This window comes from Zonotrichia leucophrys, chromosome 14 (assembly GCF_028769735.1).
Source record: "Zonotrichia leucophrys gambelii isolate GWCS_2022_RI chromosome 14, RI_Zleu_2.0, whole genome shotgun sequence".
In the NCBI taxonomy this organism is placed as follows: domain Eukaryota; kingdom Metazoa; phylum Chordata; class Aves; order Passeriformes; family Passerellidae; genus Zonotrichia; species Zonotrichia leucophrys.
The window spans coordinates 14,901,992-14,922,223 of record NC_088184.1 but is presented as its reverse complement, the minus strand read 5'-3'; the positions used below and the strand labels follow the sequence as shown (position 1 = coordinate 14,922,223).

The window sequence follows — 20,232 nt, the reverse complement described above, 5'->3', positions numbered from 1 at the left end:
CCCCCCTTGGTTTTTGCAGATTAAGCTCCCTGGGCTCTGCACGATTCTCGAGCAGATAACATCTGTTAAGCTGCCATTTCCATAGTCCCGGGATTAAATCCGGGATTTCGGGCTGGGAGAGCAGCTGGAAATGTCCCAGTGAGCCCAGGGGAGCTGGGCAGGGACCCAACCCCGACCCTCAGAGCTGATTTGGGGACAGGGACCCAACCCCGACCCTCAGAGCTGATTTGGGGACAGGGACCCCGATCCTCAGAGCTGATTTGGGGACAGGGACCCCGATCCTCAGAGCTGATTTGGGGCCAAGGATGGGGACCCCAATCCTCAGAGCTGATTTGGGGGCAGGGACCCCGATCCTCAGAGCTGATTTAGGGACAGGGACCCCGATCCTCAGAGCTGATTTGGGGACAGGGACAGGGACCCCGACCCTCAGAGCTGATTTAGGGACAGGGACCCCGACCCTCAGAGCTGATTTGGGGGCAGGGAGGGGGACCCCGATCCTCAGAGCTGATTTAGGGACAGGGACAGGGACCCCAATCCTCAGAGCTGATTTAGGGCAGGGACCCCGATCCTGAGCTGATTTAGGGACAGGGACCCCGACCCTCAGAGCTGATTCATGATTTTCCAGGAGAAATCCACAATTTTCCAGGTGAAATCCACAATTTTCCAGGTGAAATCCACAATTTTCCAGGTGAAATTAATATTCGAGGTGAATTTCACCATTTTCCAGGTGAAATTCATGATATTCCAGGTGAAATTCACCCATTTTCCAGGTGAAATTCACAATTTTCCAGGTGAAATTCACAATTTTCCAGGAGAAATCCACAATTTTCCAGGTGAAATTCACAATTTTCCAGGTGAAATTCACAATTTTCCAGGTGAAATTAATATTCCAGGTGAATTTCACCCATTTTCCAGGTGAAATCCACAATTTTCCAGGTGAAATTAATATTCGAGGTAAATTTCACCCATTTTCCAGGTGAAATTCATGATTTTCCAGGTGAAATTCACCCATTTTCCAGGTGAAATTCACAATTTTCCAGGTGAAATCCACAATTTTAGAGGTGAAATTAATATTCCAGGTGAATTTCACCATTTTCCAGGTGAAATTCATGATTTTCCAGGTGAAATTAATATTCCAGGTGAATTCCCAGGGGGAGAAATCCGGGCTGGAAGGGGACACAAAGCCCCTGCCCCAAATCTGTTCCCATTCCCACTTTGGGGTCCTGGCATGGGGGGATTGGAGCAGACTCAGCCTGGCCCAGTCAAACCCCAAGGCAAAAATTCAAACTTCAAAATAAACCCCAAATAAAAAACCCAATAATCAAAGAAAAATCTTAACTCCACCAAAAATAAAGCCTAAACCCCCAAAAAATTCCTCAACTTCCTAAAATCCCCTAAATTCCCCCAAAACCCTCTCAACTCAAAAAACCTCACCCCTCAACATCCTAAAAAACCCAACCTCCCAAAATCCCTCAACTTCCTAAAAAACCCCATAAACCCTCAACTTCTTAAAAACCAAACCCCCCCAAAAAATCCAAAAATCTCATCCCCCAACAAAATAAACCCAAAGAGGCAAAAAACCCTCAAAGCCAAAAAACCCAATCCCCTAAAAAAACCAGGACCAAAACACCCAATAAAAATCCCCCAATATAAAAAACCCCAAAGAAACCAAAGCCAAAAATAAAACCCCAAGCCCTCACAATAAATTCCAACCCCAAAATCCCACCCCAAACCAAGTAAACAACCAAAAAAAACACTCAAAATGTCAAAGTAACAATGGAACTTAGTTTTAATGAACAAGATATCAGATTTCCACCCAGGTGCATTTTTTTGGGAACTTTGGGATAACAAGAGCTGCAGATCCCCCAAACCCCTGTGGAAATGTGCAAAGTGCCCCTGGGCACACATTGGGGTTTGTTTTCCTGCAGAGCTCCTCCAGGTCACAGTGAATCCCAAATTCCCATCGGATTCAGGATGTGGGAAATGCCCCCTGCACCAATCCAAACCTTATTTTCAGCAGAAAAGGAAAGGCCAGCCTGAAAGCTGGGTTATTTCCAAACAAAAGCAGCTCTCCACTGCCCCAGCTGGGGCTGCCTGAGGAAAATAAAGCTCAGTTTTATCTTCAACCTCTTGGTTTAGAATGAAACCCAAAATCAGAGCTGTGCAAAAACAGCACCTGACCCCAAACTGCTGCACAGGGAGCTCTCAGCTCCCCTCTCCTGCTTTAATTAAAGCTTTTCCCTCTCAGCAGTTGCCTCTTGCAAGGTTTGTGTCCCAAAAGGAGGAAAAATTCTTTGCTGCCTCCTGCTCCATCCAGGAGCTTTTGTCAGCTCCTGAAAACAACTCCATTCCAACAATCCTGAATGTGTGGAACTGCAAGAAACTCCCAAAATGTGGCTCTGCTCCCATGGCAGAGCCAGGGAAGTCAGGTTTTAGCTGACTCTTCCTGGAGGTGACAACCAAAGCAAACCCAAGGAACTCTCCAGGAAGAGACTGGCTGGATGAAAAACCAACTGGAAAAACATTCCTGAGGATTTGGCCCCAATTAAAGCTTCTCAAAAGCACTGACAAACTTGGAAACCTCCTGGTGAACTGTGGTGCCAAAGGGGAGCTGCCCCAAGCCCTGGGAAGAGACAAAACACTGTTAATCCCCTTCAGGAATATTTTTTAAATATAAAAACCATTTCAATGTTTGATTGGTGAGGGGTATCAGGGATCAGCTTTGCTGATAAATCCTATAAATATTGGGGTACTCACAGACTCGAGGAAAAAGGTGCAGAGCTGCTTGGCCCAGGGACACCTGAAACAGAGAGAAATTCCCACTCAGTCCCACCCCTGGCTCTGCACGGCTCAAAAATCCACAAAATTCCAACAGCTCCCAGCCCCAGGGTGATCCCAGATTTACAGGAGAATGATTGGAGGGAACCCCAGGATTTGCAGGTGGCTCTGGGGCAGTCCCAGGGGACAATCCCAGAATTTCAGGTGGGTCTGGGGCAGTCCCCACTCTCAGAATGGGACAATGCCAGGATTGATTTCAGAGGGCCAGCGGGACAATGCCAGGATTTATTTCAGGTGGCTCTGGTGGAATAATCCCAGAATTTCGGGGGGCCCTGGGCAGTCCCAGTGGGACAACATCAGGATTTTTTTCAGGTGACCCCACTCTCAGAATGGGAGATTCCCAGGATTTATTTGGGGTGGCCCTCGGGCAGTGGGACAATCCCAGAATTTATTGCAGGTGACCCTGGGTTAGTGCCCACTCTCAGAATGGGACAATTCCAGAATTTCAGGTGGCCCTGGGCAGTCCCAATGGGACAATTCCAGAATTTCAGGTGGCCCTGGATAGTCCCAATAGGACAATTCCAGGATTTCAGGTGGCTCTGGGTCAGTCCCCACTCTCAGAATGGGACAATCCCAGAATTTCAGGTGGCCCTGGGCAGTCCCAATGGGACAATCCCAGGATTTATTTCAGGTGACCCTGGGTTAGTCCTCACTCTCAGAATGGGACAATCCCAGAATTTCAGGTGGCCCTGGGCAGTCCCAATGGGACAATCCCAGAATTTCAGGGGCCCTGGGCAGTCCCAGTGGGACAATCCCAGGATTTATTGCAAGTGGCTCTGGGTCAGTCCCCACTCTCAGAATGGGACAATTCCAGGATTTCAGGTGGCCCTGGGCAGTCCCAATAGGACAATTCCAGGATTTCAGGGGCCCTGGGCAGTCCCAATGGGACAATTCCAGGATTTCAGGGGCCCTGGGCAGTCCCAGTGGGACAATCCCAGGACAATGGGACACCCGCAGTCACTCACAGGTGCAGGTTCTCAATGACCACGTTGAGGCTGAAGAGCCCCACAGCTTGCATCCTCTTGTGTCTGCAGGTGAGGAACAGGCACAGGAACTCCCCCACGTACTGGGGGCCGAGGTTCTGCCACCTGCACAACAAAACCACAAACCCACAGGGCTGAGGGGGCCCTGGCAGCTCCCTCTGGCACCTGGGGGAGCCAATTCCCACAAAGCCAAGGCAGGAGCTGCCCCCAGGGATGAGGGGAGCAGCTGCCCCCTCTCCCCCAGTGTGGGATCTCAGCACCTCAGGACTGAGGTGCCACCGAGAGCACCCTTGGGGGGCTCGGGAGTCCTGGAATGTTCCAGAAGTGTCTGGTGGCTGGACTTTGATCCTACACAGGAGACGACACCTGTATGAGGACAGGAGGGTTTCACCGGGGTGAATGGTGAAGGGATTGGTTAATTAGAGGGTGAGACACAGGGTTTAGGATTTCTGTACAGGGGGGTTTAGAGAAGTAAGATGGAGGAATTGGGGCGTGTCCTGTCCTTCTTCTTCTTCTCCTCCATCTTCTGTGGTGATGGTGGCACTTTGGGATTGGTCATTACTAAAAGTGCACCCAGCAATAAGAATAAATGGTATTGGGGAAAAATGATAAATATTGTACACGTAACCATGGGTATAAAGATAGGTGACTGTCCGGAGGGCAGCACAGTGTGCTCATGGCTGGCTGCTGAGCAGAGCTCTGTCGGGCCGAGAGAAAATCTTTTAGATAAACAATTAATAAACATAAAAACCGAAAGAAGAACTGAAGCCTCTTCTCGTCCTTTGATACGCGGCTGCCCCAAGGCCACTCCGGGCCTTTCCAGGCCCTTCAAACAGCCCAAAACCGGACACCCAGCACATCACTGCCCCCAGAACCACAGGGAAGGAATTGCAGCCCAGCTGTGCATCCCCAGCTGTGCAGCCCCCAGGGCTCCCTCACACTCTCAGCATGGTCCCCTCCTCACGGCTCAGGTCCCTCAGGAGCAGGCTGGCAGTGCCACACAGGACGTGCTCGTCACAGCACAGCTGGTCCAGCAGCAGCCTCACAGCCCAGAAGTTTTTCTAAGAAGAGACAAAAAATATGATTTCACCTCAGTGCCAATCATTCCTTCAAATAAATAAATAAATAAATAAATAACAATAAAGATCCAAGCAAAGTCAAATTAAACGTGGCTAAAACTTCCAGGATGATGTTTTATCATTAAACATGATTTGTTTTCATCTCTTAGAACAGGAAATCACTTTCTGGGACTCACCCCAAAAGCCAGGACTATCTCCAGGAAGGAAGTCAAGTGGGGAAGCTCACAGCAAAGCATCTGCTGCACTGCCTGCACTGCCAGGATGAGAGAAGCCTCGTGGTGCAGCTGCACAAGAGAGCAACAAGGAAAGAAATGCATTCAACAGCTGCTTTCCCTTTATTCACCCACTCAAACCAGCACTGAGCTGTTCCAGGGCAGCCACAGAGCTTGGAGGGCACACAGCAAAGCCACAAGAAATTATCAAGAGTTAAACACAGGGGAATGGAACAGGGATTTTATTGCTGGTGCTCTCAAAGCGCTCACATAAAAATGAAATCACACAGGAGCAGAACTGTGGAATTACAGGAGAAAAATCCAGCTCAGGAGTCACATCTTTGGAAAATAAACTGAAATTTCCTCCAAAAAAGTAAAAAAAGAGTAAGGCAGCTCCTCAGATGACTGCATTGAATATGGAATGTTATTTCTGTTTCATTCAAACAAGTTCCACATATCTGAAACCCTTAATTGAAAAGAAATTCAGAACTTCTGGGCAATTCTGAGCTTTGAGAAGCCCCAGTGCCCTGTGTGAGCCAAACCCTGGGAGGAGTCAGGACACAATCAATTATTCCCAGCCTTCCTCCTTTAGAAATCCATCAATTTGGACAAGGATAAAGATTTCTCCTGGCCTGAAGATGTGCAGAGCAGAGAGACCCTCAGTTCTCCACCTCCATATCTGCTCCAGATATGTGTTAATCTTAACACAGTCTCCAGACTGTGTAAATCTTAATCTGATCACCCCCAAAAAATCTTCCAGGCCTCTCTTGAAAGCTTTTCTTAATAACCCAGCAATTTCCAGTGCTGGGGATAAATTCTTTGTTGTCATCACTCACCTGACCAGAGAAAGTAGCAGATGGTAAAGAGACATTCACTCCAGACTTGAGATCCTCCAGGAAGTTGCCACTGGCTGCCAGCACATTCTGCAAGGGGACAGGGAGGGACAAGGATGGCAGATCCTCCCCAAACCGTGCCAGAAATGGGGCTTTCAGGAGCTTTTCAGTGACTTCTTCAGCATTTCTGCAGAGGATGGTGCCTGCCCACCCTCCCATGCAGGAATTCCTGCCCCATCTCCCAACTCTGGGAAGCCATTCCCCCTGGCCAGGCCCTTTCTGATCACCATCAACAGATCCAGAACCAGGGCCAGGCCTGAGCTGGGAGCACAATGAACCCATTCCCAGCTGCCTTTAACACTCCTGAACCCCCAGGGGCTGCAGAGCCACCCTGGCACAGGATGGGGCACTGCAAGTTCACTCTGGCACCTGGGAGAAGGAGCCAATTCCAACATCCACTGGAATCCTGTCCAAACCCAAACCAGGGCACTGGAATCCTGTCCAAACCCAAACCAGGACACTGGAATCCTGTCCAAACCCAAACCAGGACACTGGAATCCTGTCCAAACCCAAACCAGGGCACTGGAATCCTGTCCAAACCCAAGCCAGGGCACTGGAATCCTGTCCAAACCCACACCAGGGCACTGGAATCCTGTCCAAACCCAAGCCAGGGCACTGGAATCCTGTCCAAACCCAAACCAGGACACTGGAATCCTGTCCAAACCCAAACCAGGACACTGGAATCCTGTCCAAACCAGGACACTGGAATCCTGTCCAAACCCAAACCAGGACACTGGAATCCTGTCCAAACCAGGACACTGGAATCCTGTCCAAACCCAAACCAGGACACTGGAATCCTGTCCAAACCCAAACCAGGACACTGGAATCCTGCCCAAACCCAAACCAGGACACTGGAATCCTGTCCAAACCCAAACCAGGACACTGGAATCCTGTCCAAACCCAACCAGGACACTGGAATCCTGTCCAAACCCAAACCAGGACACTGGAATCCTGTCCAAACCCAAACCAGGACACTGGAATCCTGTCCAAACCCAACCCAGGACACTGGAATCCTGTCCAAACCCAAGGCAGGACACTGGAATCCTGCCCAAACCCAAACCAGGAGATCTCCCAGCTCCCAGCTCTGTTTGGTACCTCTTGGAAGCTCAGGGGGGGCTCTCCCAGGGCTAAGGGGAGCAGGTGCCCCCTCTTTTCCAACAAATCACTGCTCCCCAAAATCATGATGAAGGAACTCCAACATTTGGCCTAAAAAACAACAGAACATCAGTGTTACAAAGTGGGATCTGGGCAGAGAGGTGAATTATTCAGAGGAAAAGGGGTCAGAGTAAATCCTGCCCTCTCAAGGAGAGGGAGCAGCAGAGGGAGGGATTTTGGCCTCACTCACATTCCTGTAGAGTGCCTCGCTGCTGTAGAGCAGTTTGAGTGCCTGCTTAATTAGCACAGTGTTCCTCAGGGGAGAGCCTGCAGGGGTGGAAATGAAAATGATCAAACCCAGACCCACACAGCCCAATCACTCCTCAGCAGGAACTCAACCAGGATATTCATTTAGTTACAGGTTTGTTTGTGCAGAGCCAGCAGGTGTTTACAGCTGGCTCTGTAAACACCCACTCTGCTTTGTGGTGGAATGAATGAACATCAGCTACAAACCAGAGCCCTGGAGAGCTGCAAAGTCTGGACACCATCCAGCCTGGGCCAGGTGATCCCACACAAGTGTCTGCTGTGGACATCACACACCCTGAGGGATCTCACACTTCCAAACATTCTGCCAGTAGGAAACAACTCCCAAATCAATCTTCTGTGGCAGAAGACACCCTGAGAGGTGACAAAGCCCAGGACAGATGATGGAAATTATATCAGAGGCTCAGCTCATGATTCTGAAGATGAAACATCTCCCATCAGGAGGTTTGCTCCTCAAGGTCATGGCTGAGACACAAAGCCAAGTCCCCCAATGCCATGGCAATGCTGGGAGCAATGAAGGGATTTGGATTTGCTTTGAATGGTTTCTCTTGCTTTGCTTTCAGCAGAAAATGAGCTGACAAAATGAGTGTTTTAAGTGAAGTGAATAAATCCATGCTCCAGGGAAGGAAGGAAAAGGGGAAAGGAAAAAAAGGGGAAAGGAAAAAAAGGGGAAAGGAAAAAGGGGGAAGGAAAAAGGGGGAAGGAAAAAGGGGAAAGGAAAAAGGGGAAAGGAAAAAGGGGAAAGGAAAAAGGGGAAAGGAAAAAGGGGAAAGGAAAAAGGGGAAAGGAAAAAGGGGAAAGGAAAAAGGGGAAAGGAAAAAGGGGAAAGGAAAAGGGGAAAGGAAAAAAAGGGAAAGGAAAAAAGAGGGGAAAGGAACAAAGGGTGGAAAGGGGAAAAGGAACAAAAGGGGGAAGGAAAAGGGGAAAGGAAAAAAAGGGGAAAGGAAAAAAAGGGGAAAGGAAAAAAAGGGGAAAGGAAAAAAAGGGGAAAGGAAAAAAAGGGGAAAGGAAAAAAAGGGGAAAGGAAAAAAAGGGGAAAGGAAAAAAAGGGGAAAGGAAAAAAGGGGAAAGGAAAAAAGGGGAAAGGAAAAAAAGGGGGAAGGAAAAAAGGGGAAAGGAAAAAAGGGGAAAAGGAAAAAGGGGAAAAGGAAAAAAAAGGGGAAAAGGAAAAAAGGGGAAAGGAAAAAAAGGGAAAGGAAAAGGGAAGGAAAAGGGAAGGAAAAGGGAAGGAAAAGGGAAGGAAAAGGGAAGGAAAAGGGAAGGAAAAGGGAAGGAAAAGGGAAGGAAAAGGGAAGGAAAGGAAAAAGGGGAAAGGAAAAAGGGGAAAGGAAAAAGGGAAAAAGGAAAAGGGGGAAAAGGGAAGAAAAGGGGAAGGAAAAAAGGGGAAGGAAAAGGGGAAGGAAAAGGGGGAACGAAAAAGGGGAAAGGAAAAAGGGGAAGGAAAAGGGGAAAGGAAAAAAGGGGGAAGGAAAAAGGGGAAGGAAAAAGGGGAGGAAAAGGAAGAAAAGGGGGAAGGAAAAGGGGGAAGGAAAAGGGGAAGGAAAAGGGGGAAGGAAAAGGGGGAAGGAAAAGGGGGAAGGAAAAGGGGAAGGAAAAGGGGAAGGAAAAGGGGAAGGAAAAGGGGAAGGAAAAGGGGAAGGAGTGACACCCACCAGCTGTAACCCAGGGCCCTGTCTCCAGCATGTCATTCCCAGAGGGAACACAGCCTGTCTTGAAGATCTTGAGGTAGACCTTGAAGTGGCAGGGGGTGACCCTGCAGGCAGAGCAGCAGGCCAGGCTGTTCACAGGGAACAGCAGCGAGTGGGCAGCATCCAGGAAATTCCCAGTTTTGCACAGGTAGAACGGGATCAGATCCCGGAGGTCTCGGAGCCTGGGAAGAGGAAATGAAGGTTTGGGGTTCATTAGGATGGGGTTTGGGTAGGATTTGGGGAGAGATCTGGTTGGGCTTCACCACTGCAGAGGGGGAAGGAGGGAGGAAAAAGCAGGGAAGGAAATGGAGGAAAAAGAAGGGAAAAGGAAAGGGAGGGGAAAGAAGGGAAGAGGGGGGGAAAAAGAGGGGAAGGAAAAGGGGAAAAGAGAGGGGAAAAGGGAGGAAAAGAGAGGGGAAAAGGAAAGGGAGGAAAAAGAAGGGAAAAGGAAATGGAGGAAAAAGAAGGGAAAAGGAAATGGAGGAAAAAGAAGGGAAGAGGGGGGGAAAGAGAGAGGGGAAGGAAAAGGGGGAAAGGGAGGAAAAGAGAGGGGAAAAGGAAAGGGAGGAAAAAGAAGGGAAAAGTGGGGAAAAAGAGAGGGAAACGAAAAGGGGGGGAAGAGAGGGGAAAAGCAAAGAGGGGAAAAGAGAGGAGAAAGAAGAGGGGAAAAGGGAGGGGAAAAGGAAAGGGAGAGAAAAGAAGGGAAAAGTGGGGAAAAAGAGAGGGAAAAGAAAAGGGGGGGAAAGAGAGGGGAAAAAGAAAAGGGGAAAAGAGAGGGGAAAAGGAAAGGGAGGAAAAAGAAGGGAAAAGTGGGGAAAAAGAGAGGGAAAAGCAAAGAGGGGGAAAAGAGAGGAGAAAGAAAAGGGGGGGAAAGAGAGGGGAAAAAGAAAGGGAAGAAAAAGGAAAAGCGGAAAAGGGAAGGGAATAGGGGAAAAGAGAGGGAAAAAGAAAAGAGGAAAAGACAGGGAAAAGGAAAAGGGGAAAAGCCCTTTACCTTTGGTTTTCATTGCATTTCACAGCTCTCAGGTAGCGAACAACTTCCTTGTACCTGGGGAGGAGAACAGAAGGTGAGAAGGAAGGGGAACAAGTGCAGAACTGTGCACAGGGCACACAATGCAGGAAGCAAACCAGGAGAGCTTCCCACGCAGGGGAAGCACAGCAGGACACAAACACAGCTGGAAACAAATTCCTACAGGTTACTCCCAGATTATCTCAGCTGCGGCAAAATAAAACCAGAGGTTGCCTTGCAGCTGAATTCTTTAAGTGGACTGGATTCTTTGCAATATTGGATTTTCTGAAGACCCAGAACACTCTTCTGGCTGCCTTCCACTTGTCAGCCTCTGATGAAGAGGCATTGCTTGGAAAATCAACGTGTAAAACCTGCAGGGTTTATGGAGACACAGAAATGAGCCACTCCAGCAATCTTTTCTTGGTCCTGAGGCATTCAAAGGGCTTTGAGTGACTTCAAAAAGCTCCTGGCCTTGTTAAGAGGAAAAAACAAAATTTAACAAAGAGTTTGTTTTGTGTTTCCCCATACCAAAGTACAGTTTTGTGTTTCCCCATTATACCAAAGTGCAGAGGTTTGGAGCAGTCAAAATACAAGAATTGAATTTTCAGAGTGGAAAAGCCAAACCAATCTCACTTCTTTTTCTCCAGCAGCTTCTCCACTCGAGCCTCCACAACAGGGAGAGCTTCCCACAGGTGGGTTTTCCTTCCTTTCTGTCTCCTCTGCCCAGTGATGTTCTGGCCTTTTAGAACTGTGGTCAGCAGCATGTGGTCCCAGGGCAAAACATTCAAGCTGGAAAAATAAAAATAAAGTAATTTTTAGCTGTGTTTTGTTGTACATGACTAATTAGCTGCTTTAAGGATTGTGAAGTTTGATTAATAAAACATTTTGGGGGTTAGAGCTCAGTTCTGGGGGAAAGGAGATAAAACTTTAGGGAGAACAGCTCAGTCATGGCATCAAACAGCAAACAGGGAAAGCAGCAAATACTGAAATATTCCTCTAAAATGCTCCCACTTTTATTATCAGGGAAAGAACATTGCACTGGATCCAAACACACTCAGAGGCCCAGAACTCACCTGTTTGAGAAGGCATAGCAGTGGCAGGGAAGGGAGATGGACTGGAAAAACTCCACAAACTTGTTGAACAGAATTTTTGGGAAGTCACACAACACCAGCATCCTCTGAAGTCGGGTTATGATCCTGTGATTTGAAAAGAAAAATAATTCAAAAAGGGTGTTTTAAAATGAGGTGAGTTACTAACAAATTGTCTTTTTTAATCATATGGGAAACTGCACAAGTTTGGGGTTTTTTTGTTTGGATCTGAATGTGAATTTCTGATTGAAGTTTTGTAGTGAATAATGAAGTTATTATTGTACTGTTATTTTTAAAACCAAGGTTCTGTGGGGTTTAAGCTTTAAAACAAAGATCTCCAAGGAATGTGTACAGCAAACACTTCAAACCGTGCTGGGCCTGAGCTCCTGCACCTCCCCTGCTCCTGGAACCATTTCTGTATTTGGGAAGTGGAGATAAAAAAGAAGAGTTTACTCTAAAATTCTGGCAGAGAGGTAAAGACAAACTCTTCCCTTTTTTGTTCCAAGTCAGAAATTAAAAAATCAAGAATAGCAATTTAAAATGAGAACTGCTCAAGGATTTGGGTTGTACCTGTCATTAGCTCCAGAGAAGGTGAGAATATAGAACTGGGTTGGCAAGAATTGAATTCCTCACTGATCAGCCTTGGTGGCAGGTGAATTTGGGGGGAAAGGTGAAGGACAGAGCTAAAATGGGACGTGAATGAAGCCAGGGGAGCTGGGTGTCCTCATTCTCCAGCCCAGGGGAACCCTGCCAGGCTGTGGCCTCTCCTTGGTGCAACAACCACAGCCTGCTCTGGCCTCCCACGTGCCTCTGAGCAGGGGATTTGTCACCTGAAACCAGCAAAGAAACCAAGCTCACCTCTGGAACAGAAATGGGACAGCAATCCTCAGGGAAGCAGTGTGGCTAAGGTTCTGACAGCTCCTAAGCCTGGAAAAAACCAACCCCAATTAATGCCTGCCTCCCCTTCCTGCCTTTTCCCCTTCTCTGCGCTCAACTCTTGAGGAAAACACTTTTAAAGGAAAAATCTTGGAAGCTGGCATGCTGAAAAAAATTCCTGCAAAGACTGAAACAAGTGCTGAAGTGCAAAACAGTGAAAAATTCCCAAACCAACCCAGACATCATTTCCTTCTCTTCTACCAAAACCCCTGAACTTAAACCCCAAAATGTTCAGGTTTCACAAAGCAAAGCTCCTTGTGCTGTTGAGAACTGTTTTGCTGAGTTGCTAAGTGTAACTTCCAAGTTCTAAGTTAGGTTAAATGCTGTTACAGTGTTATTCCCCTTAAATCGCTAAGGTTAAGTTTTAAACTAAGCTTAAGTTAGGTGTCAGTGCTGTTTCTCTGTTGAACTGCTAAGCTTAGGTATAATTTACAGTACTGTTAAGTGGGAGTGCTGTTAAGCTTTCAAGGCCGAGTTCCTTTTCATGTTTGTGTTCCCTTTGTCCCTCACTGCCCTCGGTGGTTCCCGGTTCGTTTCCTTTGCTGAATGCCTGGATTATGTTCGGCTTTGTTGTTGCTTGTTTGCCTTTGTTGTGCCTGAGCTCTCCTGTAAGCACTGCAGCAAATCTTGCCAACCAACTCTGTTGTTTAATATTAAATCTGCCTTTCCCTTGGCAGGGATTTTTGACAGAGATCTCAAACTCATTCCTGCTGAACTTTTCCAAGCTTTTCTCTTTTTCCCAAATCTCTCTTCTCCCTCAGTGTGTTCATCTTCCTCCTGCTGTGCTGCAGCCTGGGCTGGGATTTTTCCACTTTCCTAATAAACAAACCCCCAGGATTGTCTCATTAATTCCCCTCCCCTGGAGGGAAGAAGGAAGATGCCCCACTCTCTGTGGGCCAGGTACTTACAGAGCAGGGTCTTTGTGCAGGGCAATCTGTTTAGCTGCTCCCAGCAGCATGACAGCAGCAGCTTTGGGCCTTTCTTGGTCTGCCTGATTTAAAAATCTTGTTACCAGCTCGAAAACATCAGAATACCTGAGAAAGTCAAGTGGCCTGTAAGATCAAGGGTCTGCAAAACGGATTTCCTAAACAAGCAGTAATTGTGGCCATCCCACAGCCTGAGAGCACTCAGAGCCCAGCACTGCCTTCAGAGATCTCCAGCACTCTGAGGAGGGGCTGGCACCACCAACACTTTGCTATTTGGAAGGTTTGTTATACCAGTGAAAAGGTGAAACTCATTCTAAGACAGAAATTAGTAAAAAATCCCAGAATGGTTTGGGTTGGAAGGAACCTTAAATTCCAACCCCAACACCTTCCACTGTCCCAATGTCCAACCTGACCTTGGGCACTGCCAGGGATCCAGGGCAGCCACAGCTGCTCTGGGAACCTGTGCCAGGGCTGCCCACCCTGCCAGGGAAGGATTCCCTCAGAATATCCCCCCCAAAGCCCAGGCCTGGGTTCCCACTTTCCCAGGCTATAACAGTCACAGATCCTCAGGTGTCCTGCACAGCACAGATTTACAGACACACTGAAGAGGGATTTTAAACCACAGCCAAATGCAATTTACCTTGCTCACCATACAAGTTCTCTCCACTCTATTTTTGCTGCCACAATTTTGATTATAACTCATTAAATAAATCAAAGGTGCCCTGACAAACCCAAAGCTGTTGTCACTTACTTGTACACCACCTCCATGTTCCGTGAGCTGCAGAGCCTGCACTGCCCCGGGGGCAGCTTTGGCTGGCAGCAGCATTCATACCCTGGGGCACAGATCCTTTCTCCTGTCAGGTATTTGTTATAGGCTACAGAAAGATCCCTGATGAATTTTTCTAGCAGATCTCCTAAGAGACAAGACAAAAAAAAAAAAATTACACAAAGAGTTTTGCATGTTTTTTTCCCAAAATCAATAGACAAAGTTCCCCATGTGAAATTATTTAGGAAATTGTTTGCATCCAGTTTTATTGGTCAGGAAAGCTTTGTTGATGAAAGAGGGGAAATTTTGGTGGGATATTGGGAAGGAACTGTTCCCTGGGAGGGTGGGGAGGCTCTGGAGCACCCTGGGATAGTGGGAAATGTCCCTGCCCAAGGAAAGGGGTTGGAATGGGATCATCTTCCAGCTCCATTCCACCCCAAACCACTCTATGATTCCTCCAGATGAGAAAAGCAGGAATCTGCACCTGCAAAGCCATCCCTGGTCCAAGCATGGAAGAAAAAAGCAAGAACAGCAATTTACTCCTTAAAAACTCCCCAAGGATTGGAGTGGAGCAGCCAAGCTGTAACCCAGGGCAGAGACTGAGCAGCCCCAGGTCCCTGAAGGGGACAGAGCAGCCAGGACAGGCCTGAGCAGCCCCAGGTCCCTGAGGGGACAGAGCAGCCAGGACAGGCCTGAGCAGCCCCAGGTCCATGAGGGGACAGAGCACTCAGGACAGGCCTGAGCAGCCCCAGGTGTTTGGGGACAGAGCAGCCAGGACAGGCCTGAGCAGCCCCAGGTCCATGAGGGGACAGAGCACTCAGGACAGGCCTGAGCAGCCCCAGGTCCCTGAGGGGACAGAGCAGCCAGGACAGGCCTGAGCAGCCCCAGGTCCCTGAGGGGACAGAGCAGCCAGGACAGGCCTGAGCAGCCCCAGGTGTTTGGGGACAGAGCAGCCAGGACAGGCCTGAGCAGCCCCAGGCCCCTGAGGGGACAGAGCAGCCAGGACAGGCCTGAGCAGCCCCAGGTCCATGAGGGGACAGAGCAGCCAGGACAGGCCTGAGCAGCCCCAGGTCCCTGAGGGGACAGAGCAGCCAGGACAGGCCTGAGCAGCCCCAGGTCCCTGAGGGGACAGAGCAGCCAGGACAGGGCCTGAGCAGCCCCAGGTCCCTGAGGGGACAGAGCAGCCAGGACAGGCCTGAGCAGCCCCAGGTGTTTGGGGACAGAGCAGCCAGGACAGGCCTGAGCAGCCCCAGGTCCCTGAGGGGACAGAGCAGCCAGGACAGGCCTGAGCAGCCCCAGGTGTTTGGGGACAGAGCAGCCAGGACAGGCCTGAGCAGCCCCAGGTGTTTGGGGACAGAGCAGCCAGGACAGGCCTGAGCAGCCCCAGGTGTTTGGGGACAGAGCAGCCAGGACAGGCCTGAGCAGCCCCAGGTCCCTGAGGGGACAGAGCAGCCAGGACAGGCCTGAGCAGCCCCAGGTCCCTGAGGGGACAGAGCAGCCCCAGGTCCATGAGGGGACAGAGCAGCCAGGACAGGCCAGAGCAGCCCCAGGTGTTTGGGGACAGAGCAGCCAGGACAGGCCTGAGCAGCCCCAGGTCCCTGAGGGGACAGAGCAGCCAGGACAGGCCTGAGCAGCCCCAGGTCCCTGAGGGGACAGAGCAGCCAGGACAGGCCTGAGCAGCCCCAGGTGTTTGGGGACAGAGCACTCAGGACAGGCCTGAGCAGCCCCAGGTCCCTGAGGGGACAGAGCAGCCAGGACAGGCCTGAGCAGCCCCAGGTCCATGAGGGGACAGAGCAGCCAGGACAGGCCTGAGCAGCCCCAGGTCCCTGAAGGGACAGAGCAGCCAGGACAGGCCTGAGCAGCCCCAGGTCCATGAGGGGACAGAGCAGCCAGGACAGGCCTGAGCAGCCCCAGGTCCATGAGGGGACAGAGCAGCCAGGACAGGCCTGAGCAGCCCCAGGTGTTTGGGGACAGAGCAGCCAGGACAGGCCTGAGCAGCCCCAGGTCCCTGAGGGGACAGAGCACTCAGGACAGGCCTGAGCAGCCCCAGCCCCTGGCTCACAGCACCCACCCCCACGGCGCAGCTCCGTGTCCAGCTCCAGCAGCTCCAGGTTGAAGGTGGCCAGGATTCCAGCCAGGGCAAAGTTCCTCTGGGCCTTCCAGAAGTCGCTCTTGTTGTGGGCATTGCAGTGGCACAGGGAAGGGACAGTCCAGAGCTGGCACTATGTCAGAAAATATAAAATAGTGAGAGGTTGCTGGGTTTTTGTGTTTTCCCCTCAGCACTGAGTGAGGGGTTACAATTCCTTTTATCCTCCTTGAACCTGAATAAATATTTTGACAGGCAACAATTTGATATCATGGCAATCATTATAAAAAAGCCCCTCAGTGATTACCTGTCATTGCTGAGCCCTTCCCAGAGAGCCTCAGGGCTGGCACCCTCCCCACTGGGAACTGAGCCCTGTCTTTGCATGTTCACCCCAACTTTGCCCACAGCTCAAAGTCCCCTGAAATTCACAAAAGGTCCAAGCAAATAAACCACCCCCACACAATTCCCCCCACTCCTAACTCCAGTGAGGACAGAAAGCTGGCATTTCTCTAATTCATTAAAAAATGTCTGATTTAGTAATCTGATTTTATAAAATGCACTGTGTGCCCAAAGCAAACAGGATAAATAAATGCATGTTTACTCCAACAATTATCCAGACTAGAAATAAACCCCAACAGAACCACACTTTTAATAGTTAATCAAATTTCCTGTATTATTCTTTTAAAGCCCTTAACTCTTTCCTGGGAGTGTAGAGTTACTGAGCCCTAATCTATCCTATTTCTTTGATACAGACACCTTGTTATTGTGCATTGCTTTATGTAACCTGCTTTGCTCCATCCTGTGTAATAAATAACTGTTAAAAGCCTTTTTCCTGCTCCCTCCTGCCTATTCAATAAATAACTCATCTGATATCAGACCTGACCTTAAGAACTCGTGAGCCAGAGTGGTTTAGGCACAGAGCTGCTGCCAAGAACCTGAGCTAAGGCAGGGCTTGCCTAAAGCTCCATCTGATCCAGCTTTGTCTCCTGTGCCCTGCCCTTACCTCAGCAGCCGGTTTGTCACAGATGTAGCAGTAGCACTGCTCACAAATATCCGCGTTTTTCCCAAGGGGGAAGCAAGTGTCACTCTCAGTCCTCCTGCAAGGTTGAAAAGCAGAAGGTTCATCATGAAAATCATCCTTACCCAGCTGTGCTGCTGCCTGCAGCTGTTACAGAGGGGAATGAGGGAAATGGGAGCCCAGAGGGGACAGCCCAGCCCTGCACATACTCAAAGGGCTGCGTGCTGCAGTCGTGCCTGGCGTGGGGCATCACGTTGGCCTGTTTGCAGTAGGTGACCACCAAATCCCCCTCCTCATCCACCAGCTCCTCTGATTTCTCCTCTTCCAGGGGAGACTTCTCTGCATGAGGTGTAAAGCAGTGTTAGAAATTACTGAGATTTACTTTTTGAACACTGTGCAGCACATTTTTTTTGGGATCTGACAGAATGGCACACAAAACTTCCATGAACTATCAAACCAAATCAAAAAGGACCCAGCTGAAAAGGCCCAGTCTGAGCTCCATTTGAAGTATTTTAAAGCTACACAGCAGCGTCCTTTGAAGTGGTGCCATCAAAGATATCCCTAAAAAACTGGGGATTTCCTCCTGGTTTTATTCACTTGTGCAGCACAAGGACAGATTTCAAGCATAACACAGAATTAATTCAGTTTATTCCCCAAATCTTTCAGGGAACTCCAGCAGCAGCAAGGGAACAGCTCTTACCCTGTGGCTCCACAAACAGGACTGAACTGCCTTGGGTGCTCTCCCCTTCATCTTCATCATCATCACTGATCAGGATTACGTTGTCCTCCTCCGCCTCCTTTTCTGATGGCCACATGGCCACCAGCTTCCAAATTGGAACCACCTGGCAGCCACCAGGGTAACACTGGCTGTCCATTTGTACTTTGAAGGTGTTTTCTTGAACAAGGGAAGAAAAAGACTCCTCTCAGACCCAAATTCTTCTTCTCTGCCGGGTAAATTACACTGGAGGCAGATGTTTCATCCTCAGTGCACTCAGCACCTCAAAACCCACTGGAGCTTCCATCCAGAGCTCAAGGAACCCTGAAAATAAGGAGAAGAAAAAAAGAACAAAAAATTTTAAAATATGAGATGAGCTGTTCTTCTGGTGGGTTTGGTGGGAATGGCTGTGGAATGAGGAGAAGGGGAATGAGCTCCCACTGACAGGGAAAGGTTAGAGGGGGTTTTGGGACAAATCCTTTCCTTGCCTTGGGGAGGTCCTGGCAAAGGTTCCCAGAGAAGCTTTGGCTGCTCCTGGATCCCTGGGAGTGTCCAAAGCCAGGCTGGATGTGCCTGGGAACATCCTGATCAAGTAGAAGATGTCCCTGCCCACGGCAAGTGGTGGGACTGGATTGTTGGAAATGATGCAGCATTAAATTTGGGACCAATGAACAGGAATTGCTTTGGGTTTTGTGTGTATAAATCTGCAGGCTCTAGCAAAGAGCCATCTGTATATGGAATATTTTCCGTGGCACATCCTGGCCAGAATAAAGCAAAGCCTCACTTTATCACTGTGTAGTGCTGTGTGTGTGTGTGTTTATATTTATCCTTCCCAAATTTTGCTGTTAAAGCTCCTCCCATCCCAAACCGTTCCAGAATTCCACAACAATTCCTGTTAACAGCAACTCAGATTGCTCAGACTGAAAAACATTCAACAGGAACACCAAAAACAACAACAAAAACCCTACTCCCACTCCCTTTCCCAAACTCAAACATCCCCCAGCTCAGCTCATTCCCAAACTCCAGCATTCCCCATTTCACCCCATTCCCAAACTCCAGCATCCCCCTTCCCAAATTCAATCATCCCTCATTTCACCCCATTCTCAAACTCCAGCATCCTCCATCTCCTCCCTCCCCACCAGCAATGGCGTTACAGCACCCGGGAGGGAAAATCTCAGCACTGATTCCGAGGGATTTTTTCACTAACAAGAATCAGTTTAAAAAAATCTAGGAAAGATTTTAACCGAAGCAGAACTGCCCATGGCAGGGGGCTGAAACTGGACGGTTTTTAAAGTCCTTTCCTTTAATTTCCCCCTCCCTTCCCCTCCCTCCGGCACCCCCAACGCCTCACACGCCGCTCGCCCCCCCAGCCCCAAACCGCCTCCTCCCAACGCACCCCCCGACCAACCTCCCCCAGAGCCGCTGGGTGCCCGCTCAGCCCTTCCAGCCGTGCCGTCCTGCCCGGGATTCCCGGAGTATTCCCGCAGTTTTCCCGGGATTCCCGGCGTTGGCTTTCCCGCTCACCCGGACCCCGCTCCCGCCGCCCGCCACTCTTTGAAGGTCCGAGCGCTTCCGGGCCGAGCCCCGCGCGCCCTTCCGCCCTCACGGCGCCGCCTGGGCCGCCGCCATGTTGGGTGAGGGCACGGGCTGAGGGCTGCCACGCGTAAAATAAAACTATTTTCAGTAAAAACGTTAAATAAACGCTTTATTCTCCGCGAAAGCGGCATCAGCGCAGCGCCCTGTGAGGGCTCTCCCCTGTGTCTCCGTGGCCGCCACGGCGGACCCTGCACACCCCGCCGAGCTGTGCGGGAAGTGCCGCTGGGACAAGGCAGTGTCCAGCGAGAGGTGCGGAAATCCTGCAAAAATCAGCTTTATTCGGCTAACGGAGAGAGAACACTGCCCCATACCTCTGTGGGGTCTCTCTGTAGTTTCTGGAAGGCACAGTTTCCTTTTATCGTCATTTCCCTGCTCCTTTCCCCCTTGGCCGAGGCAGCAGGGAGGTACAGTCCCAATACTACATATTCCCCATTTAACATGTATTCCCCCATCACAGTTGTATGAATATTAATATTCATACAACTTTGTTTGTATTTAAACTGACCCTGGATGAAGTTCATACTCACGATTATATCAAACCTGCACACTTCTCTGTGAACTTCAAACGGAGAACTTTCTTAAATCCCCACAGGCAATCCTTCATTGGTTCTTTCAAATTTAGTCGTTATTAAAACATTAACACCCATTCCTCCTGCAATTACTTTGACTCCCACACCCTTTCCAGCAGTAACTAATTCCTTTTTTCACATTTAGTGGCCGCAGTCAGACCAATTGCAATCTAATTACTGTGACTCACCACACCCATTCTGCCAGGACCTGATTGGTTCTTACTGAGAATTTAGTTACATTTTTCATTAGTGAAGACCACAACACCACACTCTGCGCTGGGCTTGGCCCCACCTCGAATATTTTGAGCAGTTTTGGTTACCAAAATGTAAACTATTAAGCTGTGGGAGAGCTTCCAAAGGAGTAGCACCATGAGGTGCAGCCATGGGAGGAGCAGCTGAGGGAGCTTGGTC

At 49.5% G+C, this 20,232-nt stretch overlaps 1 protein-coding gene across 1 annotated transcript; it reads right to left on the bottom strand.

Annotated features, from left to right (window-relative positions):
- Positions 1–1,765: 1,765 nt before the first annotated feature.
- On the bottom strand, positions 1,766–19,235 carry LOC135454296 (uncharacterized). The gene is made up of 20 exons (XM_064726290.1): positions 19,065–19,235; positions 17,642–17,980; positions 17,151–17,280; positions 16,927–17,020; positions 15,909–16,059; positions 13,823–13,985; positions 13,054–13,179; positions 12,068–12,136; positions 11,195–11,317; positions 10,755–10,910; positions 10,107–10,160; positions 9,077–9,294; positions 7,351–7,427; positions 7,101–7,211; positions 5,949–6,035; positions 5,077–5,184; positions 4,761–4,882; positions 3,804–3,926; positions 2,758–2,800; positions 1,766–2,623 (listed from the first exon to the last, which is right to left on the bottom strand). The coding sequence occupies exons 2-20, from the start codon at positions 17,814–17,816 to the stop codon at positions 2,546–2,548; spliced, it is 2,208 nt and encodes a 735-aa protein (XP_064582360.1). The 5' UTR covers positions 17,817–17,980; positions 19,065–19,235; the 3' UTR covers positions 1,766–2,545.
- Between the last annotated feature and the right edge of the window lie 997 nt (positions 19,236–20,232).